A 16519-nucleotide genomic window follows, 5' to 3' on the forward strand; every position below is an offset into this window, starting at 1 on the left:
AACTCTTAAGCATGGTGATGGGTTTCCGTATGTTTCAGACACCCGGCTGACAAAAAACATTTAGATCCCTAGATTCATACTCAGGCTCCGGTCAGTCCATGAGATGAGGGAGCTGCTTAACCCAGAGGCAGTGCAAAGGAGAGTAATGAGGATGATCCCCAGTGGTGGAGGAATGAGCTACAATTGGACAAGCTAGGGCTCTTCAGTTGTGAGAGAAGATGACTCGGGGGACCTTATAGAGTTGTATAAAATTCTAAATGGGATTGAAAAAGTAAACCCAGGTCAATACATTAGGATGTGCTACGACAGTAGCACAAGAGGATGCAGGTTTAGAGTTGCAAAGGGGAAATTTTAGGACAGACGCTGGGACGTTTTTCTTAATCAGCGGTTAATTCATTTGCTAGGAAGGGTGGTTGATGCTCTGGTTGAAAGGTGGACATTCTGGAGGATGAGATTAGTTGAATGGCTTTCCTTTTTGCCAGCCTGTGCCAGTATTCTCCGCAATCCAGTAAGCAGATACGTCCCTCCAGAGAGAGAGTGTGTGTTCCATTCTAGACACATATGTGGAACTCTCAATCTGGTTTGGATACTCTTAGGCACGGTGATGGGTCTCAGCACGTAACAGACGGATGACCAAACAAAAAGCGCAGTTTCGTTCAACAATACTTTCTGGGAAAGTGACTAGGCTGGTGGAGGGGAGAAAGAGCTGTTATTTGACGCCAATGGAGATCATTAGTACCGGACACTTTTGAAATGGGAAAGAGTTACTCTCTGGCGGAGTTAGTTGGTGGTCAGCAATCATTTGTCGCAACAGAGCCAGAAGCAGGGAGCTGCGGGCAGTCCAAGGGTGGCCGGGTCTGAATTTGAAGAGAAGAAGCAGCAGTGGGTTGTGAGTTCAGCTACAGTCAGCTCAGTGACTGCAGCCATCTTGCTATTGATTTCAAAGACTTCCTGGTCCAGTAAAGTGCCACTCTGGCCCTCACTCACGCTGGCCCTCACTCACGCTGGCCCTCACTCACGCTGGCCCTCACTCACGCTGGCCCTCACTCACTTTGTCACTTGCTCGCTCTCAGTCTGTCACTCGCTCACTTTCACTCGCTCACTCTCAGGCTGTCACTCGCTCACTCTCAGGCTGTCACTTGCTCACTCTCTGTCACTCGCTCACTATCCTCACTCACTATCACTCATTTGTATTTTTATATATATATATAGTATACATATATATATATATAGAGAGAGAGAAATAAATGCTTTCAGTGTGGGTCTGTCACCTACAGAGAAACATTAAACCCTTTTTAATTGAAAGTCCGGATCTCCAATGATCGTGAGATGAACTGGCTTAAGTAATGGAAGCTTTGGAGACTGAGACTCTGGCTACGGGAGCGCAATAGCATTTTGTCATTCGGTTCCGTGACCCATAAATCCGGAGGGAACTTTTCAGTGTGTGAAAGGTCTGATCGTAACCTCTCTTTTTGTTGCTCTGAGCAGCTTCTAGTGTACAGCTGCAAAGTGATGGGTAGGAAGTTTGTTCTCAGAAGTGCACAGCAAAACAGCTAGAGATTTAGGTTTTGATTGCTAGTTACAGAAGATCCCATGTGGAGTAATATTGACACAGTTACTTTCTCTTGAGTGAGTTTCTACAATTGACCTATAACCTCTATTTAATTTGACCATCGCCTCTAATCTTTTGTTTGTTCCAGAAGTGGGGGAGAGGTCCACAGAGCCTGCTCATCCTCTACACTCAGTCAACCTGAGCTTGTTATGCGTACCACCCCCCTACTCTTCTCCCCCGTGCCCCTCCTCACCCCCAATCTGCCATCAGCAGCAGAGCCTTCCAATTCTTTTCCAATTTTCCCCTAAGCTCTCAGACACCCCCTGCCCACTCGTGCCCTCTCTATCTGTCTTTTGATAGGCTTCCATAAAGACTGGAGCAGAGTTAATGAGTTGTGCTGTTGTGCAGGTGACCCGCTGGCTGACCTCTCCGAAGTGCTCACCACGGAGGTGGATATCCTGGGAATGCTCTCTGACGAACTGGGGAAAACCGGAGATGATTCAGGTAAGGGTAGGAATCACGTCTGTACAAGAGCAGCCAATCCCAGGCTTTCTTTCTATCTGCAGAAGCACATTACGGTGTCCTGTCAAGTGCAAGCGTGTAGCTTATGTGTGTATTGCGTGTCTGTGTGTTGCGTGTGTGTTGTGTGTTGCGTGTCTGTGTGTTGTGTGTCTGTGTCTGTGTGTGTGTGTGTCTGTGTTGTGTGTGTGTGTGTCTGTGTTGCGTGTGTGTATGTGTTTGTGTTGTGTGATTGTGTCTGATGTCTGTGTGTTTTGTTTGTGTGTTGTGTGTGTTTGTGACTGTCTGTGTGTGTTGTGTGATTGTGTCTGTGTGTTTGTTGTGTGTGTGTGTTTGTGTCTGTGTTGGGTGTTTTAAATCTCTCTTATACTTTTAGACTTAGCGCAGTGTTTCTCTGCTCGACTTGCCTTGGGACCTCAGCATCATTTATTGCACTGCTTTATACTGTGATGTGTGGTGTGCAATAGAGATGCATATTCTGTGTGTGTTTGTGAGTGTATGTGCGTTTTTATTTTTATGTTTCTTGTGTTTGATTTCTTTTTCTCGTTTTATTAATTTCATTTTTCTTTTTCAGCTCTTTTCCCGCCCTCCCCCACACACTCACTTTGTTTCCCTCTTTTTTTATTCATCCATTTTATCTGGTTTTGGGTCCCTTTGAGATCTTGATTTATGCACTTTCCAGGTCGAGAATTCACCCTCTCCATTTGGTAAGAGACTATAAAGCTGTGACTAGCCAGTAGCCAGTCCTTGTACAATGGTGCTCGTCTCGATTTCGAATCCTGTATGTGTGTGTGTGTGTCATAGAATCATGCAGCACAGAAAGAGGCCATTCGGCCCATCGTGTCTGCGATGGTTCCAAAACAAGCAATCCAACTCAATCCCACTGGCCTACTTTCTCTCCATAGCACTGCAATACTGTCCTCCCCAAATAACATAACATGTAGGAGCAGGAGTAGGCCATTCGGCGCTTCGAGCCTGCCCCGCCATTCAATCATGGCTGATCTTCTAATCTAACTCCAGCTAATAACCTGACCCTGCCTTATCCCCATATCCCTTAATCTCTTTTGCAATAAGAAATCTATCTTTCTCAGTCTTGAATATGTTCAAATACTTCTCTCTTAAAAGTTGTTATTGAATCGGCTTCCACTACCCTTTCAGGTAATGCATTCTAGGTCCGAACACTCGCTGGGTGAAATTTTTTTCCTATTCTCCCCTCTTGTTTCTTTTAACAACTATCTTAAATCGGTGTCCTCGGGTTACTGACCCACATGCCAGCGGAAGCAGTTTTTCCCGGTTCAACCTATCAAATCCTCTCCTGATCTTGAAAACCTCTATTAAATCCCCTCTTAATCTTCTCTGCCCTAGGGAGAATAACCCTAGTTTCGCTAACCTCTCCTCATAACTAAGCTCCTTCATTCCTGGTACCATCCTGGTAAACCTCCTTGGCACCCTAACCTCTTTCCTAAAGTGCGGTGCCCATAACTGAACGCAGTACTCCAACTGAGGCCTAACCAGCATTTTATAAATATTAAACTTTTGAATTCTCTGCCCCTATTTATAAAGCATAGTATCCCATATGCTTTTTTAACAATTTTATCTACCTGTCCTGCCACCTTCAAAGATTTGCTTATATGGACCCCCAGATCTCTCTGTTCCTTCACCCCCTTTAAGATTGGACCATCAGCTTATATTGCCTCTCCTCATTCTTCCTACCAAAATGCAACACTTCACATTTCTCCACATTAAACCTCATCTGCCACATTTCTGCCCATTTTACCAATCTGTCGATGTCCTCTTGCAGTCTGCTACTCCTTGTGAAGCGCACCATGTAAAAGCAAGTTGTTGTTGTGATGTTGGGAGAGGGCATCCACAACAGCGTAAAATGAGACATTTAGGAGAGGATCGAGATGTTTGAAATTATAAACGGCTTTCGAAAAGCTTAACTTAAATGGGCTGTTTCCACTGCTTGTGGGGGTCCATAACCAGGGGACAGAAGTATATAACAGCAATAGTTTGCCTCCAGATGCACAGTCACTACGCCTTAATCTGCAGCCTTGTGAATCCCAGCACCTGGAACTGTCCCTCTGCACACCAGTCTGCTTTGCATTCTCCCCCACCCCACTCCCAGCAAGAAAGCCACACTGTAAAATGCAAAGATTTTTAAGTATTACTTACTTCAAATCAATCGCCTACAAATACAGTCACTACTCTAAAGAACATGTAAGAACATAAGAAATGCTAGACGATAAACGACTAAGATCCATCTAGTTTGTCTTCCACCTTCCTGGTGGTCGCATGCACACATATGCGTACTATATCGCATTATGTTATTTCCTAAAAAGAAAAGGATCTAATCTGTGTTTGAAGGAATCAACATTTCCTGCTTCAACTGTCTCCCTAGGAGCCTGTTCTACAGGTCTACTATTTTCTCACTGAGATAATGTTTCCATAGATTTGTTCTGAAATTACCCCCCTTCACACCATATCCTCTGGTTTTACAATTCTGGACTAGTTGAAACAGCCTGTTATAGAATCATAGAATCATAGAATGATACGGCACAGAAGGAGGCCATTCGGCCCATCGAGTCTGTGCCGGCTCTTTGACAGAGCAACTGACTTTTATTAACCCCACTCTTCAGCTTTCTCCCCATAACCCTGCAAACCCGTCTTCTCCAGATACGTATCCAGTTCTCTCTTAAAAGCTGTTATCGAATCGGACTTCACTGCCCTTTCGGGCAGATCATTCCAAATTCTAACAACTCGCTGAGTGCAAAAAATTCTTCTAACCTCCCCTCTGCTTCTTTTGGTAGATATCTTAAGACTGTGATCACGAGTCACAGACACACCTACCAGCGGAAACAGCTTTTCCCTATCTAGCCTGTCGAAACCTTATGATCTACAATGTCTAGCCCGTTTAGAATCTTAAAGACAGCGATCATGTCGCCTCTCAATCTTCTCTTTTCCAGTGTGAACATGCCCAATTTACTTAGTTGCTCCTCATAGTCCATTCCCTCCAATCCCTCAATCATTCTGGTCGCCCTCCTCTTGTATCCTCTCGATTTCTCATATATCATGTAGGAGTCCTGTAGCTCAGTGGTTAGAGCACTCGCTTTGCAAGCAAGAGACCTGAGTTCACTTCCAGGCAGGGCGAAACCTTGGGCAAGTTTACTCCACACGCCTAATAATAATCCCTCCAAAAAAAACAATAATAAATTGGTCATTTTCAATCTACGACTTTTTGTGGGACATTGCTGTGCGCAATTGGCTGCTGCGTTCGCCCACAAATATACAGTCAATTCACTTTACAGTATACTCTGTGAAGCGCTTTGGGACGTCTAGAAGACGTGAAAAGCGCTATATCAAATGCAAGAATTATTATTATTATATCCATTTTGTACTGTGGCGACCAGAACTGTACAGAACTCTACCGCTCCACTCTAGCCTCGGCCAAATCGTCCTTCTACTCCAGGATAATCCTGGAGGCGAAGGACAAACCCAGGCTACTGTTCTCTACCACATCCCAACTCCTCCGTCCCCCCCGCCACCCCGCGCAGGTCATCTCCTCCAACCTTCACTGCGAGGAGATGCTGGATTTCCTTGAATCCAAGATCAAGGGAATCCGCTCTGCGGTCACTTCCCCTCCAACATCCACCCACCACCCACCCCTTCCCTCCCACACTCCGACTCCTACCCATCCTCCCCTACACACCTTCGTACCCGTTTCCCCATCCTCTGTCACCAAACTCATCCTCTCCCTGAAACCTACCACCTGCTCCCTTGACCCCATCCCCACTCCACTCCTTATCTCTCAGCTCCACCTCCTTGCCCCACATATCACAGACATCGTCAACCTGTCCCTCTCCTCTGGCTCTATTCCCATTCCCTTAAAAACTGCCACCATCACTCCCACCTTAAAAAAACCCTCCCTTGATGCGTCGCAGCTATCAAGCTACCGGCCCATCTCCAACCTCCCCTTCCTATCCAAGGTCCTGGAACGAGTTGTCGCCTCCCAGCTGCGCTCTTTCCTCTCCAACCATTCACTATTCGAACCCCTTCAATCGGGTTTCCGTGCTGCCCATAGCACAGAAACTGCCCTGGTCAAGGTCACCAATGACATCCTGACCATCTGTGACCAGGGCTCCCTCTGCCTCCTCGTCCTCCTCGACCTATCGGCAGCATTCGATACGGTCGACCACGCTATCCTACTCCACCGCTTGTCCTCCCACCTAAACCTTCAAGGCCCTGTCCTTGAGTGGTTTAGGTCGTACCTCTCCCACCGTCTTCACTTTGTCTCCACAAATGGTTTTTCCTCCGGCCCCCGCACTGTCTCGTGCGGTGTCCCTCAGGGCTCTGTCCTCGGTCCCCTCCTCTTCACCCTCTATATGCTCCCCCTTGGTGACATCATCCGCAGACATGGGGTTAACTTCCACATGTATGCGGATGACACCCAACTCTACCTTTCCTCCTCTACCCTCAACTCCACGACCACCGATGTCCTGACAGCTGCCTGTCCGACATCGAGTCCTGGACGAGAGATAACTTTCTCCAGCTCAACGTGCGCAAAACTGAGGCCCTCCTGATTGGCTCACGTCAGCGCCTCCGCACCTCAGGCGCTGACAGCATCAGCATCCAAGGCTGCACTCTCCACCTCTCAAAGCCAATCAGGAACCTCGGTGTTCTGTTCGACCCTGAGCTGTCCTTTCTCCCCCATATCCGCGCCACAACTGGCACCGCCTTCCATCACCTCCGGAATGTCGCCAGACTACGGCACTACCTCACCCCTCACGCTGCTGAAACTCTGGTCCACGCCTTTATCACCTCAAGGCTGGACTATGGGAACTCTCTCCTCGCCGGCCTTCCCGCCACCTCCCTCCACAAGCTGCAGGTCATTCAGAACTCTGCAGCTCGTGTACTGTCCCGCACCAGGCTTCGCGACCACATCACTCCCACCCTCGCTCGCCTCCACTGGCTCCCCATCCCCCAGAGGATCGAATTCAAGATCCTCACCCTCACCTACAAGGCCATTCACGGCCTTGCTCCCCCCTACCTCTCCGACCTACTATCCCCCTACCTACCTGCCCGTACCCTCCGTTCCTCTGGCTCCGGTCTGCTCCACATCCCACGCCCCAACCGCCCTACCATCGGTGGCCGGGCCCTCAGCCTCGAGGCTCTGGAACTCCATTCCCCAGTGCCTTCGCCGCCTCCTCCCTTTCCTCCTTCAAGGCCGGTCTCAAGACCTTTGACCGTGCCTTCAGCTCCCCTCTCGACTCTCTACCCCCTCCTCGCTCCCTCCTTTCCCTCCCCTCACCCTGACCATTTCGCCCCTGCTCCGACGTGAAAGGCGCTCAATAAATGGAATCTTGTTGTTGTTGTTGTACACAGTGCTCTTTACAGAAAAAAATTCTGTGAAGCACTTTGTGATGTTTCGAACACATGATAAGGCATTCCATTCACTTTACAGTGTATTCTATGAAGTACTTTGAGACATCTCAGTGACATGATAAGGCACTATATCAAATGCAAGGATTATTATATGATTATATTCTGTCGAATGTAAGGATTATTATTGTTACTTTATTATGACTATAACACTGTCCCTTGCTGTACATTCTGTCAATCTGTGTTTAGCTGGGCTGAATATTGGACACATGTCAGATGATCCATCCAGCACTTCGCAATCGAGTGGAGGCCAGAGTTCAAGACCTTTGACCGAAGAGCAACTGGATCGAATCCTCAGCCCTGACCTGGAGAAGATAGTCACAGATGGTGAGATTGATATGCGGCCTTTTTTTGGCCAAGCTAAGCTGGACTCCAGCATTATAATAATAATAATAATCCTTGCATTTGATATAGCGCTTTTCACGTCGGGAGGACGTCCCAAAACGCTTCACAGAACACACTGTAAAGTGAATTGACTATATTTGTGGGCGAACGCGGCAGCCAATTGCGCACAGCAATGTCCCACAAACAGTCGTTGATTGAAAATGACCAATTTTATTATTGTTTTTGTTTTTTTGGAGGGATTATAATTATCTCCCCAGGAAGGAGCGAGTCGGAGGACTAAGGGATGGAAGTCCAGAGCACAGGGTCAGAATAGCTGAAAGCTTACCTGCGGAGGTTAGGGCAGGGGACATGATTAGGCCAGTGTTTGCTGAGCAAAGGAAGTGGCTGGGTTAGTAAGGCTGTAAGTCTACAGAGCTAGCGGGGGAACAAGGCAGCGGAAGGGTTTAAAGGTGAGCGAGAGTCCTGAACTCTGGCTGCTGGGAAATGGTGTTCCAAAGGAGCTGAGCGAGGATGTTGTGGGGTGGGGATGATAGGCGCACAGAGCCTGGTCTGGGAGAGGACACAAGCTGCAGAATTTTGGATAATCTGCAACTTGTATAGGGAGCCCACCAAACAGGGCATTAGTATAGTCAAGCCTGGACGTGATGAAAGCATGGATGAAAGGGGGGGTGGGGGAGAAAGAGAGGTAGTGACTGAGAAGGGAGATGTTATGGAGGTGAGAGAAAGATAATAGTCACCAGAGTTAGGTAAGCAGGGTAGAGTGTGGGAAAATCTCCCATCTATCAGTGGAAATGACATACATATTTGGAGCTCTGTCTGTCTGGTTAGGATAATCTCAATCACGGTGATGGGTTTCTTCGTGTGTCAGCACCCAGCTGACGAAAAAAAATGTACTGCCTTTGTTTGATTTGGTCTTTGTTCTGGAGGATTCTGCTATGAGTAACTAAAAGTATCCCTGTTTTTTTCATTTTGTTGTGCAGGAACAATTCTAAGCAAGCTGTACAAAATTCCAGGTATTTCTTTTCAACTTTTATGCATCCAAAACAGTTCACGTGAATTTGACTTTGTGACGGCTGAGATTTGGCCAGGCTAATGGTGTCGCTTATTCTTTTACAAAATGAAGAGCTGGAAGGGAAAGAAGTGGAAGATCTCTTTACAGCTGTGCTGAGTCCTTCTGCGAACCAGAGAGCCCCACCACCTGACCATGGTATAGTATCCGATTATTAGTGTATACACTACAGAGCAGCATTAATCAGCAACGGCTCTATTGTGCACATGAAAACTGTGCGGATAATGGGATACAGCGCAAAATACAAATTGTCATCAGTGTTAATCAAAATCTTCTTTTCATCAGTGTGTCTGCACGTACTCATCTGTGTGTGCGTGTCTGTATGTGCACGTCCGTGTGTGCATGTGTGTGGGTGTCTGGGTGTGCATGTGTGTGTGGGTGTGCCTCTGTCTATCTCTCTGTCACTGGCCATCTGTTTCTCTCTCTAACCCGAGTGCTCCCCAAGTTTCTACTTGCATGAAGAACTCTATATAAATGCAAGTTGTTGCTGTGTGTGTTTGTGGCTATTTCTGTCTGTCTGTCTCTGTCACTCTCCCTCTGTCTGTTTCTCTCTCTCTGACCTCACACTGTAACAGATTCCTGTATAAAACCCGCTTACCTCTCGGTGCTTGTGAGAATGATGAATTCAGTAACCTCAAGAATACATGTGCAAATAGAGGTTTTCCCTAATGTCTCAAACGTTTCGAGCCAGTCATTGTGTGATACATAGCCTGCTCCTGCATTTAGACTAACTGACCCGTCCTTTGGGTGAGACGTTAAACCAAGGTCCCATCTGCCTGTTCAGGTGGATGTTAAAGGTCCCATGGCACTATTTGAAAAGAGAAGGGAGATTCTCCCAGTGCCATGGCTAACAATACCCCAAATAAAATTGGTTACTTGTTCTACGACTGTGTGTGGGATATTGCTGTGTGCAAACTGGCTGCTGTGTTCACCCACAAAGTAGATAGTAATTCCATTTTACATCATATCCTGTGAAGCGCTTTGAGATGAGTTGATGATGTGATAAGGCACTATATCAAATGTAAGGATTATTATTAACACTTTACGCTAAATCCTGTGAAGTGCTTGGAGACGTCCTCCTGATGTGAAAGGAAAGGTACTGTTTTAAACCTATTGACGGATTTATTTTTTCCCCCCTCTCCTCCCCGCTTCTGCCCCCACTTGATGAAGGAGAGGGTGGGTTTCCGAGGGTGGCAGCAATGAATGGCCTGATGAGAGCAAACCAGCAGCATCAGTCTCCTCTAACACCCGGGAGTGGGCCCTGCCTCAGCAACACTTACTCGCCCATGCCTCCGTCACCATTCCCTGAAAACAGCCGGTTAGTGGACCTCGTTATTCCTTGTGTTTCAAAGTCTCTGAGCATTTCCAAAGGGGAAAACTTCATCTCACACACACACCTACAGGCACACACACACACAGACTCTGAGGCTTGACAAAATGCATTTACTGTTTTCTGCTTCAGACTAAAATAAATCGAGATGTTGGCAAGTTTACAATAGGGTTAAAATTTGTGGTATTCCTCAAACCATTCCTGCAATTATTTGAGGGAACACTTTTAGGAGTGCCAGCAGGTGGCACCTCTATCCAGGTCAGTGGGCCTGTAAACAATCACTCGCAACCAGACTTGCTTAGAAGGGCCGAGAAGGCCAAAGAAATTAAATTTAAACACTGAGCCTGGAGGCTTCGGGCCTTCGGTAAGTTAAGGAATGCTTTAAGAAATTCTGTAATTTTTCCCTATATGTAAATAGTGTTTCCGTTTTGTATATAACGTTTACAGTTTGTCCCTTCCCAAGTGGGCACTGTTCATGTGTGAGTCTTGGTGTTGGCAGACCACGTGACTGCAGAGAGCGTCATAGCCGAGCTGACATCTCCCCACCCGGCTGCCACACAAGCAGTGGAGGGTGCAGGAACGCTAACTGGCTCTCCCCACGCACCCAGACCATTAGGACAATCCTGCTAGATTTAATTTAAAATCTTTGTTTGTTTAAAAGCTAAACAAACTTGGCAGAAAGCTTCAGGCAGTTTTTCAACCCCTCACTCACCTCTTCATAACGTCTAGGCCCCATTCCACGGATGCCCTACACAAGCTGTGGGTCTGTCTAAACATCTGACTCCCTCAACAATGTCCCCTCCCACCTCAAAAACCCACATTAAGGACGAGCTTTTTGACCACCTTTTCATCCTTTACACTCCCCCCCACCCCACTGAGCTCCATCGGACACCCCCCCCCCAGCTCGAACTCGTTGTATGAAGCACATTGGGTAGTTGCAGTGATCCAAAAGGCACAATATAAATGTAAACTGTTAATGACTTCTTGTTGTAAAACACGTGTGCTTAACCAGTTGGAATGGATTGATTTAACAGGGAGAAGAGCCACAGGTTCAGTCCAGTGATCAGCGAGCCAGCTGGGCCCTGGATTTCCTCGGCTCCTGCAGTTGAGGTGGAGGGGGACTCGCTGAACTACACCCAGCGCAGCACGCTGAAATGGGAGAAGGAGGAAGCCCTGGGAGAGATGGCGACGGTCGCTCCTGTTCTCTACACCAACACCAACTTCCCCAACCTGAAGGAGGACTTCCCCGGTATGCACCAGCTCTCCCACAGTCTCCGTTGCTTCACCCCGGTATCTGACATGTGCCAAAACATGTCACCTCGCTTAAGAGTATCCAAAGAAAACTACTGAATGCATACATTCATGCAGTATGAATACAGTATCATAGACTCAGAATTATACAGCACAGAAGGAGGCCATTTGACCCATCGTGTCTTGCTGGCTCTTTGAAAAGAGCTATCCAAATCTATCCCCACTCTGTCCCCGCAGCCCAGCAAACTTGTCCTCCCCAAATAATTATCTACTTCTCTCTTAAAAGTTGTTATCGAATCGGCTTCCACCGACCGCCCTTTCAGGCAATACATTCTAGATCCGAACAACTCGCTATGTGAAAAAATTTCTCCTCACCTCCCCTCTGTTTCTATTAACAACTATTTTAAATCGGTGGTCTCGGGTTACCGACACCCATCCACCAGGGAAGTAGTTTCTCCTTGTTCACCCTATTGAATCCCCTTCTATTAAGTCTCCTCTTAACCTTCTCTGCTCCAAGGAGAATAATCTTAGCTTCTCTATCCTCTCCTGATAACTGAAGTCCCTCATCCCTGGTACCATCCTGGTAAATCTCCTTTGCAGCCTCTCCAATGCCTTGACATCCTTCCTAAAGTGTGGTGCCCAGAACTGAACCCAGTCTCTCGCTGAGGCCTAACCAGTGTTTGATAAAGGTTCATCATAACTTCCTGACTTTTGCATTCTATGCCCCTATTTATAAAGCCTAGTATCCCGTATGCTTTTTTAAGAGCTTTATCTACCTGTCCTACCACCTTCAAAGATTTACTTATATGAACCCTCAGGTCTCTCTGTTCCTTCACCCCCTTTAAGATTGTACCATCAGCTTATATTGTCTCTCCTTATTCTTCCTCCCAAAATGCATCACTTTGCATTTCTCCACAATAAAACTTAAGCTTCCACATGTCTGCCCATTTTACCAGTCTATTTATGTTAATTTTCAGTCTGCTACTATCCTCCTCACTGTTTACTACTTTTCCTAGCTTCGTATCATCTTGGAAACTGTACTCCCTATACCCAAGTCCAGGTCATTTATATAGATCAAAAACAGTAGTGGTCCCAATACCGACCCCGGGGGGACACCACTGTACACTTCCCTCCAGTCAGAAAAACAACCGTTCACCACCTCTCTCTGCTTTCTGTCTCCCAACCAGTTCTGTATCCATGTTGCCATTGTCCGTTTAATACCGTGGGCTTCTATTTTGCTTACAAGTCTCTTGTATGGCACTTTATCAAACGCCTTTTGAAAATCCATATAAACTACATCAACTGCACTACCTTCATCCATCCTCTCCATTACTTCATCAAAAAACTAATCAGGTTTGTTAGACATGATTTGTGACTTGTTTACCTTGAGCACCATTAAGGGATTAGACGGGGAGAAATGCAGAGCAGACTCAGTCAGTCTTGGAGTGCATGTGCGTAAATGCACGGAGTGTGACAAATAATATTGGTGAGTTGCAGGCTCAAGTTGCCACATGGGATTATGATGTAGTGGCAATAACGGAGACCACTACATCAGTTTATTCTTATCTCATCCAATTTCTCGGTTTATTCTTATCTCATCCAATTTCTCTACCCTTTCCTCCGATACTGTGGCATTGGCTGCATCCTCTTCTTTTGTGAAGACAGATGCAAAGTACTCATTCAGTACGTCAGACATGCCCTCTGCCTCCACAAGAAGATTTCCTCTTTGGTCCCTAATTAGACCCACTCTACCTTTGACTTATCTTTTATTCTTTAAATGCTTATAAAATACCTCATACAATCTCTTTGCCCCTCTTATTTCGTTTTCAGTTCTCCTCTGTACTTTCTGTATTCTATTTGATTATCTTCTGTATTTTGGACCTGACATTTATCATAAGCCTCCTTTTTCTGTTTTATTTTAATCCCAATTTCCTTATTCATCCAGGAAGATTTGGATCCCCTACCTTTCCCCTTTCTGGGAACGTATTTGTTCTGTCTCCAAACTAACTCCTCCTTGAAGGCTTGCTTGTTAGCCGTTTTACCTGCCAAACTTTCCAGCCCACCTTGGCCAGGTCCCTTTTTAACTCACTGAAATTAGTCCTCTTCTGGTTGAGTATCTTCACTTTTGATTGTTCCTCGTCCCTTTCAATAAATACTCTAAACCTAATGAATTTGTGATCACTGTTGTCCAGATGCTTTCCAACTGAAACCTGCTCAACTTGCCCCACTTCATTCCCCAGAACTGCTTCCTTCCTTGTTGGGCTGGAAACATAGTGATCCAGAAAGTTATTATGTACACAATTCAGGAATCCTTCCCCCTCCTGGCCCTTTACACTGTTATTTTCCAATCGATGTTAGGATAATTGAAGTTCCCCATTATCACTACTCTATTGGTTTTGCATCATTCTGAAATCTGCTTGCAGATTAACTTGTCAATCTCCTTCCGACTATTTTGCGGTCTATAGCATACACCTAAAAGAGTAACAGCTCCTTTTCTGCTCCTTAACTCTAACCAAATGGATTCTGTTTTTGGACCCTCTAGCACATCGAGAGCCGTAACCAGGTCTTCAATCAATATTGCCAACCCCCTTTTTTTTCCTTCCCTATCACTCCTGAATACATTGTAGCGAGGAATATTCAGCTCCTATTCCTGCCCTTGTTTGAGTCAGGTCTGTATTGCCACTACATCATAATCCCATGTTGCAACTTGAGCCTGCAATTCACCAATATTATTTGTCACACTCCGTGCATTTACGCACGTGCTCTCCAAGACTGACTGAGTCTGCTCTGCATTTCTCCCCGTCTAATCCCTTCTTTTTCTGGACTACTCCTTATTGCATTGCGTATGCCAACTCCCTGCTTGTCGGTCTCCCCAACTGTTCCCTCCACAAGCTGCAGATCATCCAGAACTCTGCAGCTCGTGTGCTCTCCTGCACCAGGCTCCGTGACCCCATTACCCCCACCCTCGCCCAGCTCCACTAACTCTCCATCCCTCAGAGGTTTGAGTTCAAAATTCTCATCCTCACCTTCAAGGCCCTCTATAGCCTTGCCCCGTCCTACCTCTCCAACCTGCTGACCTCTTATCAACCTGTCCGCTCCTTCCGTTCAGCAGGCTCTGGCCTGCTCCACGTCCCCCGTCCGGCCAACCCCCATTGGCAATTGGGCCTTCAGCCCCTCTGCTCCCACCCTCTGGAACTCCATCCCACATTCCCTATCTGTACCATTTTTCTAGCCATGTATCCATATGTTTGATCCTGCTGCTTTGATACTCACTTGCACGAGGCACTGGGAGTAAACCAGAGATCACCACCTTTGAGATCCAACTCTTTAGCTTTTTCCCTAGCTTCTGATACTCTCCCTGTAGGATCTCAGTCCTTTTTCTCTCTATGTCATGGATCCCAACATGGACCATGACTTCTGGTGTTCCCCTTCCCCCTATAGAATGTTTTGCACCCGTTCCATGATATCTTGTGGAGTCCTGTAGCTCAGTAGTAAGAGCACTCGCTTTGCAAGTGAGAGACCTGAGTTCAATTCCAGGCAGGCGAAACCTTGGGCAAGTTTCCTTACTCCACACACCTAATAATAATCCCTCCAAAAACAAAAAATCAATAAGTTGGTTATTTTCAATCTACGACTGATGGTGGGACATTGCTGTGCGCAATTGGCTGCCGCGTTTGCCCACAGATATACAGTCAATTCACTTTACAGTATATTCTGTGAAGTGCTTTGAGACGTCTAGAAAACGTGAAAAGCGCTATATCAAATGCAAGGATTATTATTATTATCTTCAACCCTGGCACCGGGGAGGCAACTTAGCATGCGAGTCACATTTTTGGTTGCAGAAATGCCTGTCTATTCCTTTCACTGTTGTGTCCCCAATGACAATTGCATTGACACACTTCTCTGCGTCCCCCAGTGCATCTACTTGTTTTTGACTCCCCTCTCCAGAGGTGACATCACCCTGACCGGTATTCAGTACAGAGAACCGGTTTGTGAGTGCCACACTCAGGGGATTTCTGCATTGCCCATACCCTCTTCCTACCATGCTGGGTTGGTCACCCACCCACTCTTCTGAACTCTCTGTGGCTGTGGGGTGACCACTTCCTGAAACATTCTATCTATGAACTCTTCAGCTTCCCGTATGCTATGTAGTGACTCTCGACTCTCCTCGAGCTCAAAAACTCTGAGCTCAAGCAGCCAGAGGCACTTCCTACACAAGTGTTTGTCCAGTAAACTCCTGATAACTCATCACTCCAAAGGCAAAAGGCTTAGTGACAAGGTATGCAGAGCGTTAAGTTAGGTATATGTATAAATACATAAATAATTGAGTTTTTGTACATGCACACTCGCACACTTCTCCACGATCATTAAGGTATGGTGAAAGGCAGGGCACTGGGATTGAAACCTCTGCCAGGATTCTGCCATGCAGTTTCCATGGGCTGAATGGCCTCTTCCTGTGCCTGGCTTCCTATGTTTCTTAATGTGTCTTGATCCCCTTTTGCTGAAGGTGAGGGGGAAAAATGGAAAGAGTTTTATATTATGACCGACTTCCCCTTCTCACTCCCACCCTAATGTAAATCCAGTTGGACCAGTAATGCATTCCCAAAAGCTGGGGTTTTATGGGCTGGGCTATTGGGTAGCTGTGTGAGCTATGTACTTGAATGGAACTGATACAGGACAACAACAACTTGCATTATTCGGTGCCCTCACATGGTGTAGCTTCTCAGAGCATTCAACAGTGGCATAGTTTGACCCTGAGCCAGGGAGAAAGGAAAGCTAACTGTAGGCACATTTGAAGATGGAAGTCTTCAGGTGCAATCTGAAGACAGTCAAAAGAGGGGCCAAGGTGGGATTGAGGCAAGTAGTTCCAGCAGACCTCAATCTAGACAACACTATTAGCAGCCATATTAGCTTTCAAAAGGGAACTAGATAGATATGTAAAATAAGAGTCAACTTTTGGCTTCCAGGGAAAGGGCAGGTACATGGGACTGAAAGGATTGTTTTTTAAAAGAAC

General features: G+C 46.4%; 1 protein-coding gene across 1 annotated transcript in view; it reads left to right on the forward strand.

The window, feature by feature from the left end:
• The window catches only part of LOC103189435 (histone-lysine N-methyltransferase 2C), a 114888-nt gene that overhangs the window by 36754 nt on the left and 61615 nt on the right, over positions 1 to 16519 (forward strand). Inside the window, 6 exon segments of the mRNA XM_007909831.2 lie at positions 1961 to 2056; positions 7700 to 7837; positions 8836 to 8868; positions 8979 to 9062; positions 10095 to 10242; positions 11289 to 11503. Coding sequence (XP_007908022.2) covers positions 1961 to 2056; positions 7700 to 7837; positions 8836 to 8868; positions 8979 to 9062; positions 10095 to 10242; positions 11289 to 11503 — 714 coding nt within the window.

The sequence above is a fragment of the Callorhinchus milii genome, unplaced genomic scaffold (genome assembly GCF_018977255.1).
Source record: "Callorhinchus milii isolate IMCB2004 unplaced genomic scaffold, IMCB_Cmil_1.0 Scaffold2, whole genome shotgun sequence".
In the NCBI taxonomy this organism is placed as follows: Eukaryota; Metazoa; Chordata; class Chondrichthyes; order Chimaeriformes; family Callorhinchidae; genus Callorhinchus; species Callorhinchus milii.